This window comes from Limanda limanda, chromosome 21, assembly GCF_963576545.1.
Source record: "Limanda limanda chromosome 21, fLimLim1.1, whole genome shotgun sequence".
Lineage (NCBI taxonomy): Eukaryota > Metazoa > Chordata > Actinopteri > Pleuronectiformes > Pleuronectidae > Limanda > Limanda limanda.
This window is the reverse complement of record NC_083656.1, coordinates 21,289,462-21,305,561: the sequence shown is the minus strand read 5'-3', so window position 1 is coordinate 21,305,561 and position 16,100 is coordinate 21,289,462. Positions and strand designations below refer to the sequence as shown.

General features: G+C 41.8%; 1 protein-coding gene across 1 annotated transcript in view; it reads left to right on the top strand.

Annotated features, from left to right (window-relative positions):
- The first annotated feature begins 3,071 nt into the window (after positions 1 to 3,071).
- LOC133027564 (rab3 GTPase-activating protein catalytic subunit-like) overlaps positions 3,072 to 16,100 on the top strand; it is a 67,255-nt gene continuing 54,226 nt past the window's right edge. Inside the window, exons 1-6 of the mRNA XM_061094600.1 lie at positions 3,072 to 3,148; positions 3,266 to 3,321; positions 5,694 to 5,772; positions 5,887 to 6,019; positions 6,232 to 6,310; positions 13,202 to 13,321. Coding sequence (XP_060950583.1) covers positions 3,131 to 3,148; positions 3,266 to 3,321; positions 5,694 to 5,772; positions 5,887 to 6,019; positions 6,232 to 6,310; positions 13,202 to 13,321 — 485 coding nt within the window. The 5' untranslated portion in view covers positions 3,072 to 3,130. The remainder of the gene's footprint in view (positions 3,149 to 3,265; positions 3,322 to 5,693; positions 5,773 to 5,886; positions 6,020 to 6,231; positions 6,311 to 13,201; positions 13,322 to 16,100) is intronic.

Below are 16,100 nucleotides of genomic sequence, written 5' to 3'. Positions count from 1 at the left end.
ACTCAGATAACATTACATTACATATCATTACATCACATTACATTACATGATGATGTAATATCATTACATTACACATCATTTAGCTGATGCTTTATCATTTCCCTCCTTAAGTATATCAGGATTCATTTTCTATTAAAATCTGAAACTGTTGCTTTGGTATTTCAGATATCCCCTTCATGAAATGAATAATCAATACAATACAAAAATGTTTTATACAGCAAAATACAGCACACAGGGATGAAATTGGACAATACATTTACCAACACTGCATACTTAAGTGCTGAATAAAAGTACTCTAGAGAATAATAGTGCCGCAGCAGGATACTGTACATAGGTAAGATAGGCCTTGTGGACAAGGATGGTGCACAGCTTTCCGCTAACTTTGTTGGGCAGCAGATTATCACACAACTGAACTACCCTGTTACAGGAGGAATAAAGTCTTTATACATAGCTAGCTAGCAATCTAAATATAAGGAAATCAAGCAGCAAATTAAATTACATTATTTCCCTGCATATTTAACGCCAGGGAACTGGGATTAAATGTGTTGAGTGGTGATGGACTCACATTGTTGTTGATGTTAGCTCACTTTAAGATAATCTATATACTCTAAATAAAGATAGTCAACATGACAGTTTGCAAAAGTGAAGCCAGACCGTTTCGATTACCCCCTGGTGACTGTCTGCAGCATAGGTCATTAACTCTGCCTCTACCATGTTAGCAGATGGGACACAGGCAAAATTAGAATGCCTGAGTACAATCCATATACATTGTTTCTATTTGATTTCTGTCATTTTGTTCAAAGTTTTGTTTTGCTCAAGTTGTTCAAATTTTCAATTCCTCCAGTAAATTTGGTTTTAAAGGTTTGGTGTGTAAGATTTAGTTGAAAGGGATCTATTGGCAGAAAATGACTATAAAATAATTTGTAATTTATATTTAAATTGCAAACTGCACAAACTAAACACCTTTTGAGTTTTTAGGACTACTGAGTGTGTGTGTGTGGGTGTGTGTGTGTGTGTGTGTTAAACATTTGTCTCATAACTCTGACACAGGACGACCGGACCTTTTAGTGTGTGTCTGCTGTGATCCTGAAGAAGCGCTAGTTATAATTATTCAGCGTAGTCCACGTCGCAATGCATCTAAGATAAATGTCCACAGCTCTAGTGCTCAGTTCTCCGCAGGACACAGCATTCAGCACCTCAGTTATTGCAGCCCAGGTTTAATTTTAAACATCAGCACTCAGGAGGACACACTACAGAAATGTGTCTTTTGTGTCTTCCACCTCCGACGCCTTAAATTTCTGTTTTTGTGAGATTCTTGTGTTTCTTACCTTTTGGGATCATCTCTTATAACTTCAAATGTTCAGCACACCACTTTCTTCATGACAAATGGTTGTCATTATATGGAGAAATAGAGGCGTGGCAGAGAGTGGAACCGTGCCGGTCAATTTAGAGTGATTTTGATTCACAAACATACTCATGGTGGTGAGAACAAAATCAGCTGGTGTGCACGTGTCATGAATCCGGTGGCAAATTTTTCGCACACACTTATTTCTGCGGACAGTAGGAACATTTCTGCGCGCATGTTCGTAAAAGGACTAATGTCTGTATGAAGTCAAAAACTGACTGTCAAATAAAAGAAGTCTTCAGTAGAATCTCAACGTTTATTCATAATTTTCACACTGAACTGAAGTGTACTCAAATAATGAAATACTGTGTTTACATGGTCTTTCTTACCATCTTCTGTTTTGCTGCTTAGTTGCACCTATATGGCACTAACACGTAGCAGTTGTAGTTCGGCTTTTTTAAAGCAAATTGTACTTACTTGATTCTTGTTGTTCTGGGTTTGTACCCTTATGGTTGAATGCACTTATTGTCTGTTTTATCATTTACCTTGTTGTTATGGCCTGTTTGAATGTTCTCAGTGAGCTGGACATACTTGGCTTTGACTTGTTCAACATGTCGACAAGGACAGAAAGTAGGAGTTAGAGAGAGCCAGTTGAATAAAGTCTGCTCTGGAGTGCCCAGACTTTGTCAGGAAACTATAATACTCAGAACAGTCGGTCTGCCCCAGGCCTTGTTCTGTTATTATGTTTGTGTCAGTTTAGTAACAATTTATGTTAATTTGTACTGACGAAGATGGAGTTTTAGTTTTACACTGTTTGCAGACCTTTTGGATAACATAACATGTATGTTGTATAACTGGCAGAATTAATCTTTTGCACAGATATACATCTCCAGCTAAGTTTGAGGTAAAAATGGCCTCTATATGGCGTAGCGAGGTACCACAGTTCTGGAGGATTAGGCTTTGGGGTTTTGGCTTGAGGTGCCCCAGGCTCACGTCCCTCACACCATGCCCCCCAATTTTACAGTCCGCATCATGGTTTGGGGGTTTAACTGGAGATTCATGCCAAGCCCTCAATTCTGCATGATGCAGCCAGACTCTTCTCCAGCAGTCACTCATCAGGTAATTGGTTAAATGCATAGGTTGTGGTTGTGTCACTCCCAGGGTCATTGGAGTGCAATACAACAGTTAAAGAAAACAAAACACACACCACACAAGTTACAACAGACACCAAGGATATTAGAATATAAAGGACACAGAAAGCCAGGTAAGATATAATAAAACACATGCAAGTCAAATAAAAACGGAAATATAAGAAAACACAGCTAAATATGGCATGCACATATAATTTTGACCCTGTCACATATAGCAAGGATGATATTAAAAGCATAGTCAAGTCAGACACAACAGTGGGACAGTACCACAGTTGCTTTCAGACGAGAGTAGGAGAAATGATTGGCAACAGAGGCAGGTACTTCAGGAAGTTCTTCAGAGGAGCCATCAAACACTTAATATCAGATATATGCTGTGGAGAGCCTAGGGGGATGTAGGATGCAGGGCTATTTTATGTTCTTTTAATGCACGTGAATATGGAAAAGAAATTAATCCAGCCAGATTCAACCGCCGTTTTGATCCACACGCCGTTCCATAAGGTGGCGGTAATGCGCCTGTAAGTTATTTTCCAACAGTCATTTAATAACTGAAGAAGAAGCAGAAGCAGCAGAAGAAGAAAAAGAGGAGGAAGAAGCAGAACAACAACAACGAAAACAGCTAAATCAGGAAACTATCATGGCTGCCGACAGCGAAGTAAGTTTTTCCGTTGATGTTAAATGAGTTATTTAAGGAGAACGAGTCAGTGCTGTGTATGTGTCTAAATGTCTCCTAAGTTCAAGGTCTACTTTAACCAGTGTATGTCTTCTCCAGCCCGAGTCGGAGGTGTTTGAGATCACCGACTTCACAACAGCGTCAGAGTGGGAACGGTAGGCGAGCTCATTGTAGCACAAATAAGCAATACACCATCTATCATGTTACACACACAAACAAGGTACCGTTTATCATCGCGGTTGTGTGACAATATACGTTTCATCTTATTTTACTAAGATTCGGACTGAGCAACGCGGTCGTCTTAATTCATCTTTTAAGATGATGATATAATGACGTTAACTTCTTAAATATTAGCAGATGTGGGTATGTCAATCAAGTAACATACATTTATAAAAGAAAGAAAGGTTTGCATGTTCAACAACCTCCTTGGACGTTTCCGAGGTACACCTGAATGCACCATGGTGACGCCTATGTTAAAGACGGCATGACTGAAAACATCCCGGTAGCGAATCAGCTGCAGTCAGAACAGTTGAGGTTTTTACAGACATAAATGCTATGGTACACAGACAAAGGGGGAGGGTTTAAGATCCTCTCAGTCCACAGGTAACCATAGGTTAGCAGTATGCAAGAAGAAAACTCACACTTTTATTTATCAAATGAGTTGCAAAATGAATAGAAAATATAGTCAAGACATTGACAAGGTTAGAAATAATGATTTTTATTTGAAAGATTAATTTTGTTCTTCAAACTTTGCTTTCATCAAATAATGCTCCATTTGCAGCAATTACAGCAATGCAGACCTTTGGCATTCTAGCTGTTCATTTGTTGAGGTAATCTGTAGAAATTTCAGCCCCCGTTTCCTGAAGCACCCCCTACAAGTTGGATAGGCTTGATGGGCACTTCTTGCGTACTATTCAGTCAAGCTGCTAACACAACAGCTCAATGGGGTTGAGATCTGGTGACTGTGCTGGCCACTCCATTACAGACAGCATACCAGCTGCCTGTTTCTTCCCTAAATAGTTCTTGCATAATTTGGAGGTTTGCTTTGGGTCATTGTCCTGTTGTAGGAGGAAATTGGCTCCAATCAAGCGCTGTCCATAGGGTATGGCATGGCGTTGCAAAATGGAGTGATAGCCTTCCTTATTTAAAATCCCTTTTTACCTTGTACAAATCTCCCACTTTACCAGCACCAAAGCAGCCCCAGACCATCACATTACCTCCACCATGCTTGACAGATGGCGTCAGGCACTCTTCCAGCATCTTTTCACCTGTTCTACGTCTCACAATTGTTCTTCTGTGTGATCCAAACACCTCAAACTTTGATTCGTCTGTCCATAACACTTTTTTCCAATCACCCTCTGTCCAATGCCCCCACTTACTCACACAGTGACACACATAGTCTCATGACCTGATCAGTACATGGAGTTTTCTTAGTTTGTTTAATTCGCTCCAGAGTTTGAGGTTACATTTAAACATCATGAAAAATGTGTCGTCTACATTTAGTGTGCGCTCAGTACAACAAAAGACTTGTGCAGCCAGGACTCAGTGTTAAAGTGACCAGATAATCTGGTTACATGATCAGACACCATTGATTAATAACTAAATACATAATATTAAGTGTCATCTTTATCATAACCATCCCATTAAAAAAACAGAACAACGAACGTTAACTAGGATATTTTGGGACTTTGAATTTATCTTCAGAATATTTTTTCATCTGTATGAACTGAACTTTGAACTAGTTCTCTTTAAGTGTGAATAGGCACAACACTGGCGCAGGTCAACAAGTGACACAGGCGGCAGATAAACTCTTCCCGCAGAAGACTTAATTGTCTGTAGAAATTTCAGCCCACCAGATCTCAACCCCATTGAGCTGTTGTGGGAGCAGCTTGACTCTATGGTACGCAAGAAGTGCCCATCAAGCCAATCCAACTTGTGGGAGGTGCTTCAGGAAGTGTGGGCTGAAATGTCTGCAGGAAGAGTTTATCTGCCGCCTGTGTCACTTGTTGACCTGCGGCAGTGTTGTAACGTGGTGTCGAACTTCATTCTGTGGAGACGTCACGCGTTGTGTGGTAAAACGTGAGTGGTGTTCTCTTTCATGTTCATCATATATAAACTGATTCTTTCAGTTCAGCAAAAATATGAATGTCATGCAAAAAGATTATTGTGATACCTTTTTCCCCATGTCGCCCAGCCCTAGGAACTCCATACACTTTAGGTGTTGTGTGTAGGTTAAGATAAAATAAGCATAAGGAACCTGGAGGCAAGTAGTCCTTTTTCACATTTAGACCATTGGGATGAATTAAACGATACAGAGACCAATCCAAAAGTCCATTGTTATGTGATGATTCATGGTGTTAACAATCAGTAGATATATGTTTTATGCAGTGCCAAACAGAGTGTGTTCGAAAGGATAATACAGCATTTGTGTATGTGTGTAAAAAATTGAATCAGGAAGTTGGAAAACATGCTGTACGTACAACCAATCCTTACTGCTCACAACTAAACTAATTTTACCTGCTTAAAGGTTTGTGTCCAGAGTGGAGGAAGGGCTGAATGACTGGAAGCTGATTGGGAACTCAGCAGGAAACCTGTCCCTGGAAAAGGTATTCTACTCTTATTAATCTTTAAATATTCAGGTAAATAACACCACTTAGTAGTGTGCTGCCAAAGGTTTCTTTGACTGTACTTTATTATAAGTTAACATTATTTGAACACAGGGTGAATACACCAGAGGCACCTGGGGGGAAAAGTCTCAGGAAATAAATTTTGCGGACTTTAAGTTCCTCATAACTCACCACTTCCTGATTAAAGAACGTGAGAAGGACACTGGGAAGGACAAGATTGAGGAAGGTATGGCCATCATTTCATTGTTCCATAATATGTAGGTTAAATGATATAGTTAACAGCAATGTTTTAGCTTTTGCATTTTAGCCTAATGTTTGTGATGAGATTTTAAAGTAATGGTTAGTAGGAGTTAACAGGTGAAATAGTTCACCCTAAAATGAGATCAACCCTCCAATTTTCAGTGTTTGACACAACTTTTTGTAATCTTCCCTGTCTAGATGCCTTCCCCTTGGCAATGGAGGACCTTCTGTGTATGAACAATGATTTCCCGCCTCGAGCCCACTGCCTGGTCAGATGGTGAGTTCAGTCGTTCATTAACTTTTCATGCAAAGTGAAACCAGATTTCTCAGATCAGTATTAAGATTTCACTGCAATCCCAACCTTATTTTCCACTTAACATGTCTTCCATGTTGAATCAATTAAGTCAAATGGATTGGCATTTCAACCTTATTATTGGACTCTGTTTTCCTGTACACACTTGGTCTGCAATGGTATGAATTTTTCACGTTTGATTTCAGAATTAAGTCTTTGGCTTGTTTGGATATGGGATCTAACTTAATTCTCTCTGCAAGAGACTGTACGACAGTTGGTTGAGCTGGACCTTAAAGAATAAGGGAACTATCATATTATCATAATTTTTATATATAATAATTCCACACATCTTTATCTGTCTGTATGTGTTACTCATATCTTCAGAATCGTTCATCTACTAGCAGTTCAGTAAGTAATTCGAACTTGTGTATAAGCCACACATGAACAGCAATAAACCAATATATTTTATTAAATTAAAAAAGTTAAATATATATAATATTAAATATATATATTTAATAGCTAGTTAAAAATGCCGACCTGGAAGAAGATGACTGTCATCTTTTTTGATTGGACAAAGGGAAAACTGCTGGTGAGTGTGATTTACTGTTGAATTCTATGTTGTGTGGTGTTAATGTATCATGTTACAGGGGTGTGCATGTATGTTCAAATCACAGATGTACTGTATATGCAAGTTGATTTAAGTGAATCAACATAGTTACATAGTCAAAATGTCCCATCAGGTAGGGTGTAAACCAGCTAGATTCATGGGGAATCATGTGAGCGTTGCTTCTTGTTTTGTTATTTTCAATTCAACCAGAATCAGAATCAGAATTCTTTTATTTGCCAGGTATGTTTGCACATACAGGAAATTGCCTTGGTGTCGTTGGTGCACTACTTTTGTACATAAAACAACAATATAAAAAAAACAACAATATATAAGAAATAGAATAAAATAAAATAGAATAAAATAAAGTATATATACATATATACAGTAACAGAGTAACAGAGTTATGGGCACGTGCTGTGCGAAGGTGCAGAGATTGGTGATAGTGCCAGTAATATATAAGTTATAAATTATAAATTATGTGCAGGGGGGGGGGGGCTGGTGGGGTAGAGTCAGTGTGGTGCAGAGTCAGTGTGATGCAGGGGGCTTGTTTGTGAGCCCCACTGCCACGGGGAAAAAACTGTTCAGATGGCGAGAGGTTTTAGTCCTGATGGCCCGGAACCTTTTTCCGGAGGGAAGTCTCAGGAACAGGTGGTGACCGGGATGGGAAGGATCAGCAATGATCTTGCCTGCTCTCCTACTGGTCCTGGAGTGGAACAGGTCTAGGAGAGCCGGCAGGTCACAGCGGATGACCTTCAGCTGACCTTATGATCCGCTGCAGTCTGCCCTTGTCCTTGGCAGTGGAGGCAGCGAACCAGACGGTAATGGATGAGGTGAGGATGGACTCAATGATGGCTGTGTAAAACTCAACCATCACTTTCTGCGGCATGTTGAATTTCCTCAGTTGCCGCAGGAAGAACATCCTCTGCTGGGCCTTCTTGGTGATGGAGGTGATGTTCTCCGCCCACCTCAAGTCCTGTGCTATGATGGTCCCCAGGAATCTGAAGGACTCCACTGTTTTAACTGGGGAGTTGCACAGGCTGAGGGGGGCGGTTTGGGCTGGGCTCCTCCTGAAGTCTGCTACCATCTCTACAGTTTTCACAGCGTTCAGCTCCAGGTGGTTCTGGCTGCACCAGGAAGCCAGGCTGTTAACTTCCTCTCTGTAGACGGCTTCGTCCCCATTGGTGATTAATCCGATGAGGGTCGTGTCGTCTGCAAACTTCAGGAGTTTGACAGAGGGATGGCTGGAGGTGCAGTTGTTGGTGTAGAGGGAGAACAGTAGAGGGGATAGCACACAACCTTGTGGGGCTCCAGTGCTGATGGACCGGGACTCAGAGACCATCTTGCCCAGCCTCACGCGTTGCTTCCTGTCAGTCAGGAAGTCAGTGATCCACCTGCAGGTGGGCTCAGGCACGCTCAGCTGTGTCAGCTTGTCCCGGAGAAGAGCTGGGGCGATGGTGTTGACTGCGGAGCTGAAGTCCACAAACAGGATCCTGGCGTAGGTGCTGGGGGAGTCGAGGTGCTGGAGGATGAAGTGGAGTCCCATGTTGACTGTGTCGTCTACGGACCTGTTGGCTCTGTAGGCAAACTGCAGTGGGTCGAGGAGGTGGTGGGTTATGGTCTTGAGGGGAGTCAGCACCAGGCGCTCAAAGGTCTTCATTACCACAGAGGTCAGGGCGACTGGTCTGTAGTCATTAAGGCCTGTGATCCTCTGCTTCTTGGGAACGGGGATGATGGTGGATGTTTTGAGGCAGGCGGGTACAACACATTCAGCCAGTGAGGTGTTGAAGATGTCCGTGAACACTGGAGAGAGCTGGTCTGCACAGTGCCTCAGTGTGGAGGGGGAGACAGCGTCGGGTCCAGGTGCCTTGCGGGGGTTCTGTTTCTTTAGAAGCTTGTTTACATCTCTCTCCTGAATTGAGAGACGTGTGATGGGGGGGGAGGGGGCAGTCAGGGGCCATATTGTGGGGGGGGGGGTTGAGTCTTTGTCCAGGCTGGGGTGAAGAGGTGTAATAGCTATGTGGGGGGGCTGGGAGTCTGGGTTAGAACTGGTCCATTGTCTTTCAAATCTACAGTAAAAGTCATTCAGTTCGTTTGCAAGTTTCAGGTCTTCCACAGAGTGGGGGGGGGATTTGGTTTTGCAGCCGGTGATCACCCGCAGCCCCTTCCAGACTGACGAGAAGTCGTTGGCTGCAAACTGTTGTTCCAGCTTCTTTGAATACTGACGTTTGGCCTCCTTAATCTCCTTGCCAAACGAGTATTTTGCCAGTCTGAAACTATCCATGTCCCCACTCTTGAAGGCCGCCTCCTTCTCCAAACGAAGCTGTTTGAGTTTTGCTGTGAACTGTTGAGAAAAACAACAGCGTGTTCTTTACTTCTTTAATGAGAAGAGCCAAACTCAGTTTTGCTCAATTTAAGAATTTATTTAGGAAAGCAATGAACAGGTTACGGCAAAAGACAATGGGTGCCAGTACATTAAGTGTATCAGAGCGCGATGGACATCCGGTGTCTGTCCATTTATACAGTAGATCTTCGTTCCTCCTCCTCGGAAGTGCGCACGCGTAGGCCATCCTCCTGGCTTTTGGAATACGGAAGGGAACAGGGAGACACTCCCAATGCATCTATAGTTGCTAGACAACGAGTTTTACTACAAGAACGTCCTTCACCTAAAGATGCAATGTGGGCCAAAGGTGTTTACAATTGGAGAAAAGATTATTATGTTTCAACTATTACAAAACAAACCTTCCTGTGTAAACATTCGCAACAACTTTACCAAAACAATGTCCCAAAATGTAGTCAACAACGTCACTCTGTCCAACCTCGAGACTTATCAAGACAGCTGTGAGACTCTGTGTGAGACTGACCATCGTCCTGACGCACACACAATTCTAGCTTGTAGATTAAACATTAGGAGAGCAAAAGGTTATTTATTAAAATCATTTGTATAAAGCATAATATCTAACTAAAACTACTTCTATCTTTATTGTTAAGAATTCTGTCAGAAAAGGCTATAGTTAAAAATTTGAAATCCCAACAGAACCAGGGCTTTTCGTTGTTATAGCTCACCCTGGTGCGTGTTTGAATACATCTGTCTTCACAGAAGCTGATGTATGACGTCACAGCATCTGTGTATTCATCAAGGCTGTTGGAAGCAGTTCTAAAAATGTCCCAGTCAGTGTTATCCAGGCAGTCACGCAGCTCCTCCACAGCTTCTCTGTTGCTCCAGTTCTTTGATCTCAGCACAGCAGGTTTAGAAAGTTTGAGTTTCTGCCTGTAAGCTGGGATCAGATGAATGAGAGCGTGGTCGGACAGGCCCAGAGCAGCGCGGGTCACTGCATGATACGCCTTGTTGATGGTGCTGTAACAGTGGTCCAGAGTGTTCTCCCCCCTAGTTGGGCATTTGATCAACTGTTTGTATTTGGGGAGTTCCTGAGATAAGTTCCCCTTATTAAAGTCCCCGAGGACAATAACAGGGGAATATGTGTTCTCTCTCCTCCTCTCCACCCCCAGTACCTGCTCGGCGAGTTGTCGTTGTGCCTCGCGCACGTCCGCTTGCGGGGGGGATGTAAACTCCAGCCAGGATGAAAGAGCTGAACTCACGGGGAGAGTAGAATGGTCTGCAGGTGATGAAAAAAGTTTCCAGGTCTGGAGAACAGGACTGTAAAATGACTTTCACGTCGCTGCACCAGGCCTGGTTTATATAAAAACAAATCCCTCCGCCTTTTGCCTTGTGTGAGAGGATCGGGTCGCGGTCCGCGCGTAACAGCTGGAAGCCGGTCAGCTGTGCGGCGGAGTCCGGTGTGGCTTCGGTCAGCCACGATTCCGTGAAACACAAGACAGAAGTAAGGGAAAAGTCTCTATTTGTCCGGATGAGGAGGCGCAGTTCGTCCATCTTATTGCACAGCGAGCGGACATTGGAGAGGAGGATGCTCGGGAGAGGTGAGCGTAACCCCCGCTCCCTGAAGCGCACCAGGGCCCCAGCGCGCTTCCCTCGTCGTCTCCGCCGGAGTCTCGCTGCGTGTCCGAGGACCACCGCACCTTTGATGAGTAAGTCCACTAAATCCACGGAAGAGGCGATAAAGTTGGGACATAAATCGGATGGTGTTGTGTCCCTGATGGAAGGAAGCTCGTCCATCGTGAAAGTAATCCGAGTAGGGTCGCAGTAAACAGAATTAAATACTAAAAACAAACACAAAAGTGCGCACCAACACACCGAGGCGACCGTTTGTGGCGCCATCTTGCTTGCAATATACAGCCATAGCTGTAACCCAACTATACAGTTACAGCTCAGGACCAACCCCTGCCAGCTATTCGGCATAGGAGGAAAGCACAGTGAGATTGTGCAAACTTATATAAAAAATGATGTGCACTTGGAAAACAAGTCGTTTGATGTCTGTATTGAGATGCTCTGTATGTTCTACCAGTCAGTGGTGGGAAGTGTCCTTTTTTTACCCGGCTGTCTGCTCATCCATTACTATATAAATGGAACTCAATACCATATATTATACAAATCCAGAAAAGAAAATCTTAGAACTATAAAGAGAGCAATACAAGATACTATTCATAAAACTAATTTTTAGAAATATACAGCAAGACACTGAAAAGGTTACAGCTAACTTCCGAGGAAAGTGTAATGATGCAAGATCCATTATCTACCTGGTTTAATTTCCGCATCCCTATTATAGGCATATGCATTATATCTGTTTTAAAAGGAGATGTAATACAGGTTAGTGTTACATATTAATACAGGAGAATCAATCATTTAAAACTAATTTCAGGGACTGACTTTTTTCACCTATGTAATATTTAAAAAATCCGGCACGTCCTGTCTCAAAAAGATGCAGAAAAATGTTTGCTACGTCGCTTCTTCCCAGGTGTCCATGTGCTTTATCATTTGCAGTTCCAGGATCGATGCTGCAACCACATCAAGGATTGTGATGATGGATTGTGGATTGTAGATCGTGATGGTGGATCGTGCCTGTGATGGTGGATAGTGAGCTTGGATCGTGATCATGATTGTGGAGGCAGCTGATTGTGGATTATGAATACAACATGTCTGTAAAGACTGTAAGTCTCTGTCACTTGTAGACCCACCCTGCTATTGTGTGTGTCATTAGGGTCACTGTAGTTGAGGTGCGGTTGGGTATTCAGCTGTTTGGGGAGCAAACTTAGGCCAGCATTGTAGGTGGCTCAAAATGTATGGTTTTTCCAAGTTGATAAAGGTGGCTTTCTTCACTTCACTTTCAAACCATCTGAAAATATGCACATTACCATCCTCAAGAGTGTTCCTTGTCCTTGAGGTGTAAGTTAATGTTAGCCATCCATTTGTGTATTGGTTGTTTTGTTTCCCAGATGTACTGTATAGTTCTGTTCAATCCATAGGACTGCATAAACCACAGTGTTCTGTTTGTGTCTGTGTGTTTCGCCCTTAGAAGGCTTTAACTTCCTGTGTTTTCATTTTGACCCAGGTGTCATCAACATATTTGAATCAATGACTGGGAGCAGTTTCTGTGAAGGAGGTCAGGGCTCTTCTTTCCACTTCTTCTTAAAAATCATGCTATTTATCAATTCAAACAGACAGGGACATACTCTATTGACCATAAACTCCTGTCTGACAACTGCAGACCGTTTTCCCATTTAATGAATTTACTGAATGTCCCAGAGTTATTGTCCATGTTGTTTTGTGGCCCCTTGTGCTGTGTGACAGACTACTGTCAGGCTATTGAGTGTCTTGTGCCTTCCATTTCTTACATTTTAGCAGTTATATCTGTAATAAGCATGTTATAAATAATAAAATTACTGTTCCATTAATACTTTGTACTGTCATATATGTAGCATGTAACAAGATTTTTAAAATTGGATATTTTAGTGTTCTACTCCCATGTTTGAAAAAAATATCCCTCAAATTCAAATTGTGTGTGTGTACGTCCATGTGGAAAATAATATTTAAATGCTGACATGCTTTTTTGTTAGTGATTTAAGTTGTAAATGGAGATCCTGCTGTGATTTCCCCAGAGGGATGGGGTTCTCCAAGATAGGCAATCATGAATGACGTTTGTACCTTAGGACAATCTCATGTTCAATGAGATGCAATTTTCTGTTTGTGTAGTGCAGTGATGCCCTTTTATTAGCGCACATAATACATATACATTAAAATCAAGACTAACTATTATCATAGTAATAAATAAATTAAAGCAGTACTGTGTGCAGCTAATTGGTTGGTACTACATTATTTAATGTAATTTCTGCTTTGACTGTTTTTGTGCTGACAGGTATGGGATACGAGAGTTTGTGGTCATTACCCCTGGCACCAACTGTGAGGCCATCGTCAGTGAGTCAAAATGCAATCTTCTCCTCAGTTCCATCGCCATTTCTCTGGCCAACAGTGGCTGGTAAGTGTGATTTCTCATTGTTTTAACCAACTATTTTCTTTCATTGTATGTAAAAGGTCTGTTTTTTTATTGGACATGGTAAGAGTCTTAAATAATGCAGCAGTTTGATGAGTTTATAAACCACAGATGTGTGGATGATTTGGCATATAGGAGCCGCATGCATACTCAAGATCAGGATGAGACCGATTTAGGTCCCGGATGAGCTCAGGATCCATAATGTTGTCACAGAGCTGTGATATGCATTGGAGTCTCTGGTTCACACTACATCCCCAGGAATACCATGAAGCCGACAACAATGGACGGGACTACCTCTGCAGTCAATTTGGCAGAAGGTAGTTTAGGTAAAACAATAAAGATAATTATCTCGATAGAACTTTTCGTCTGCAAAGAAAATGAGCTGCAAAGTGTGTCATACTTCGCTACCACATTGGAATTGTGGGTAATTGTTGAATTAAGACAGGCACTATTCTCCTGTACAGAAATAATAAACATAATATATAGTAACATATACACATTAGTGTGATGATGGTCGTAAATTCCTTAACAGTTTCCCCCTTTTTGATCATTATATATAATTTGAGGGGGTCTGCCCTATGTTCCCACATTTCTAAGGATTTTTTTTTCACTGACAATTTTGAAAATTAGGCCCTATGTTCCCACAGACCTATGTTCCCACAGACCTATGTTCCCAGATTTATTTTGAAAAATTAGTCCCGATGTTCCCACAGCCCTATGTTCCCACATTTCTAGATTTTTTTCAAGGTTAGGGTTAGCAGTGTTGAGCTCAAGAGAGTTTGGAAGCTAGCTAGCTCCTTCAAATCGCCAGCTACGGAATGGTGAACCCTTAACTACCAGGCAGGGGTAGAAATGTGGGAACTGTAGGAACATAGGGCCTAATTTTGTAATGAATATTAGAAATGTGGGAACATAGGGCTGTGGGAATATAGGGCTGTGGGAACATAGGGCTTTGGGAACATAGATACGCTCCCAATTTGAGCAAAGGTTTTCAAGCCGCTAGGGCTGCACTTCTGTTATATATCTCTTTTTTCTCGGCTCCAGAATGATCATCATTGATAAGTATTCATTATATATTAAGGACCAGTGATAAATAAAGAGAACTTTTACGTACATTGAAACACACAATATAAGTTAACATTTTAACAAACATAAGCTATTTCTATTTAATTTCTGATTATATAGCACCAAATCTTCCCTCTATTTCAGGGAAGGGACACTTCTCATATCAATGTTTTCTAGGGAGTGAAGCCTCTCACCTTGGCCATGCTTTCGCACTTCCCCAAACACGACAGACAGCTGCACTATGTCTCAAGGTGAGGAGACAGTCTCTCTGAAAACAATTGAATAAACATACTAGATTTAACAACTTCAATCATCAGTCTTCAACCCATGTGCATTACACACGTAGAGGGTAACCACCATGGAGAGGGTTACTAGAACATACAATGCATGGCGATATGGATTCTATCCTCTCAAGATTGTCATTCCAACTTTCACTAATTATCAACTATCTTTTTTCTTGATGCAGCATTTCTATGAAAATATGATCATGATAGACTTTAAACAAATTAGTAAAATGACTCACTAACACTTGATCAATGTTCTTACTAGAGATGAGCCGGATACTCGGCTGAAACGAGTATCCGGTACGGATAAAGCACTTTTGCCGAGTACGATTATAATACGAGTAATCGGAGTCATTATCTGTGCTCGGACTGAATGAAAATCCTCACACAGCGTCACAGCGCTCCTCCCGTCACACACGGCTCTGCTCACTCACTCCCAGAACAGCTCTTTGTCTCTCAGTCACTCAGGTTCACTGCGCATCGGGACTGTTCCATAGGCTCAGTCAAGGAAGCAGAAATGATTCGTTCATTTCCCGACTGGGTCTTCGGGTACGAGTCTTTGGAACATTTTTCACGAGACCTGCATTGGCTCAGTAGAGGAGCGCTGGAGATGTAGCGAGGGACGTTCACTGTCTCCCGGAGAAATGAACACTCGGTGTTTCCAGCACAGAAAGACGCGAACCACATCCGTCCACAAGTCACAATGACTGGCCCCGTTATTTTCACTTTACATTCACACCTACTTTACAGTAAAGTAAACCTCTATTAAATACAGTACAACATGACAGTTTGTATGGTTTGAAATTGTCATTTATTATCACACTGGCATTTAATTATCACGGCAAACAATTACACTGCACTAAACTTTAAGTGTTAATGTAAAGTGAAAATAACAAAACCAGTCTGTATGACTTGCGAACGAATACAATTCACGTCTTTCTATACTAAAAACACAGAGTGCTCATCTCTCCGGGAGACAGCGAACGTCCCTCGCATCTCACACACACACACACACACACACACACACACACACACACACACACACCCACACACACACACACACCTGGTGTGGAAATAAATTTAAAAAAAATTCAAAGTTAAAAAGAAAGTTATGTTGAACCAGCCCACTTCCGGGTTAAATCACACCCACTTCCGGGTTAGGCCCCGCCCACTCCGAGTACGGATACAGATAATTCATATGGTTAACAGATACAGATAATGCTGTACTCGCTCATCCCTAGTTCTTACTTTTTTCTTTTTTAACATGCAATGAAAAGATAAAATCATAATTTTGATAGGTAATATTTATCATTCATGTCAAGTAATATTAACTAGACTGACTGCACAACCTGACACAATGAAAGAAAAATACCTTATTCAACCACACAATAATCGTATCTATTTGTTTAAGAGAT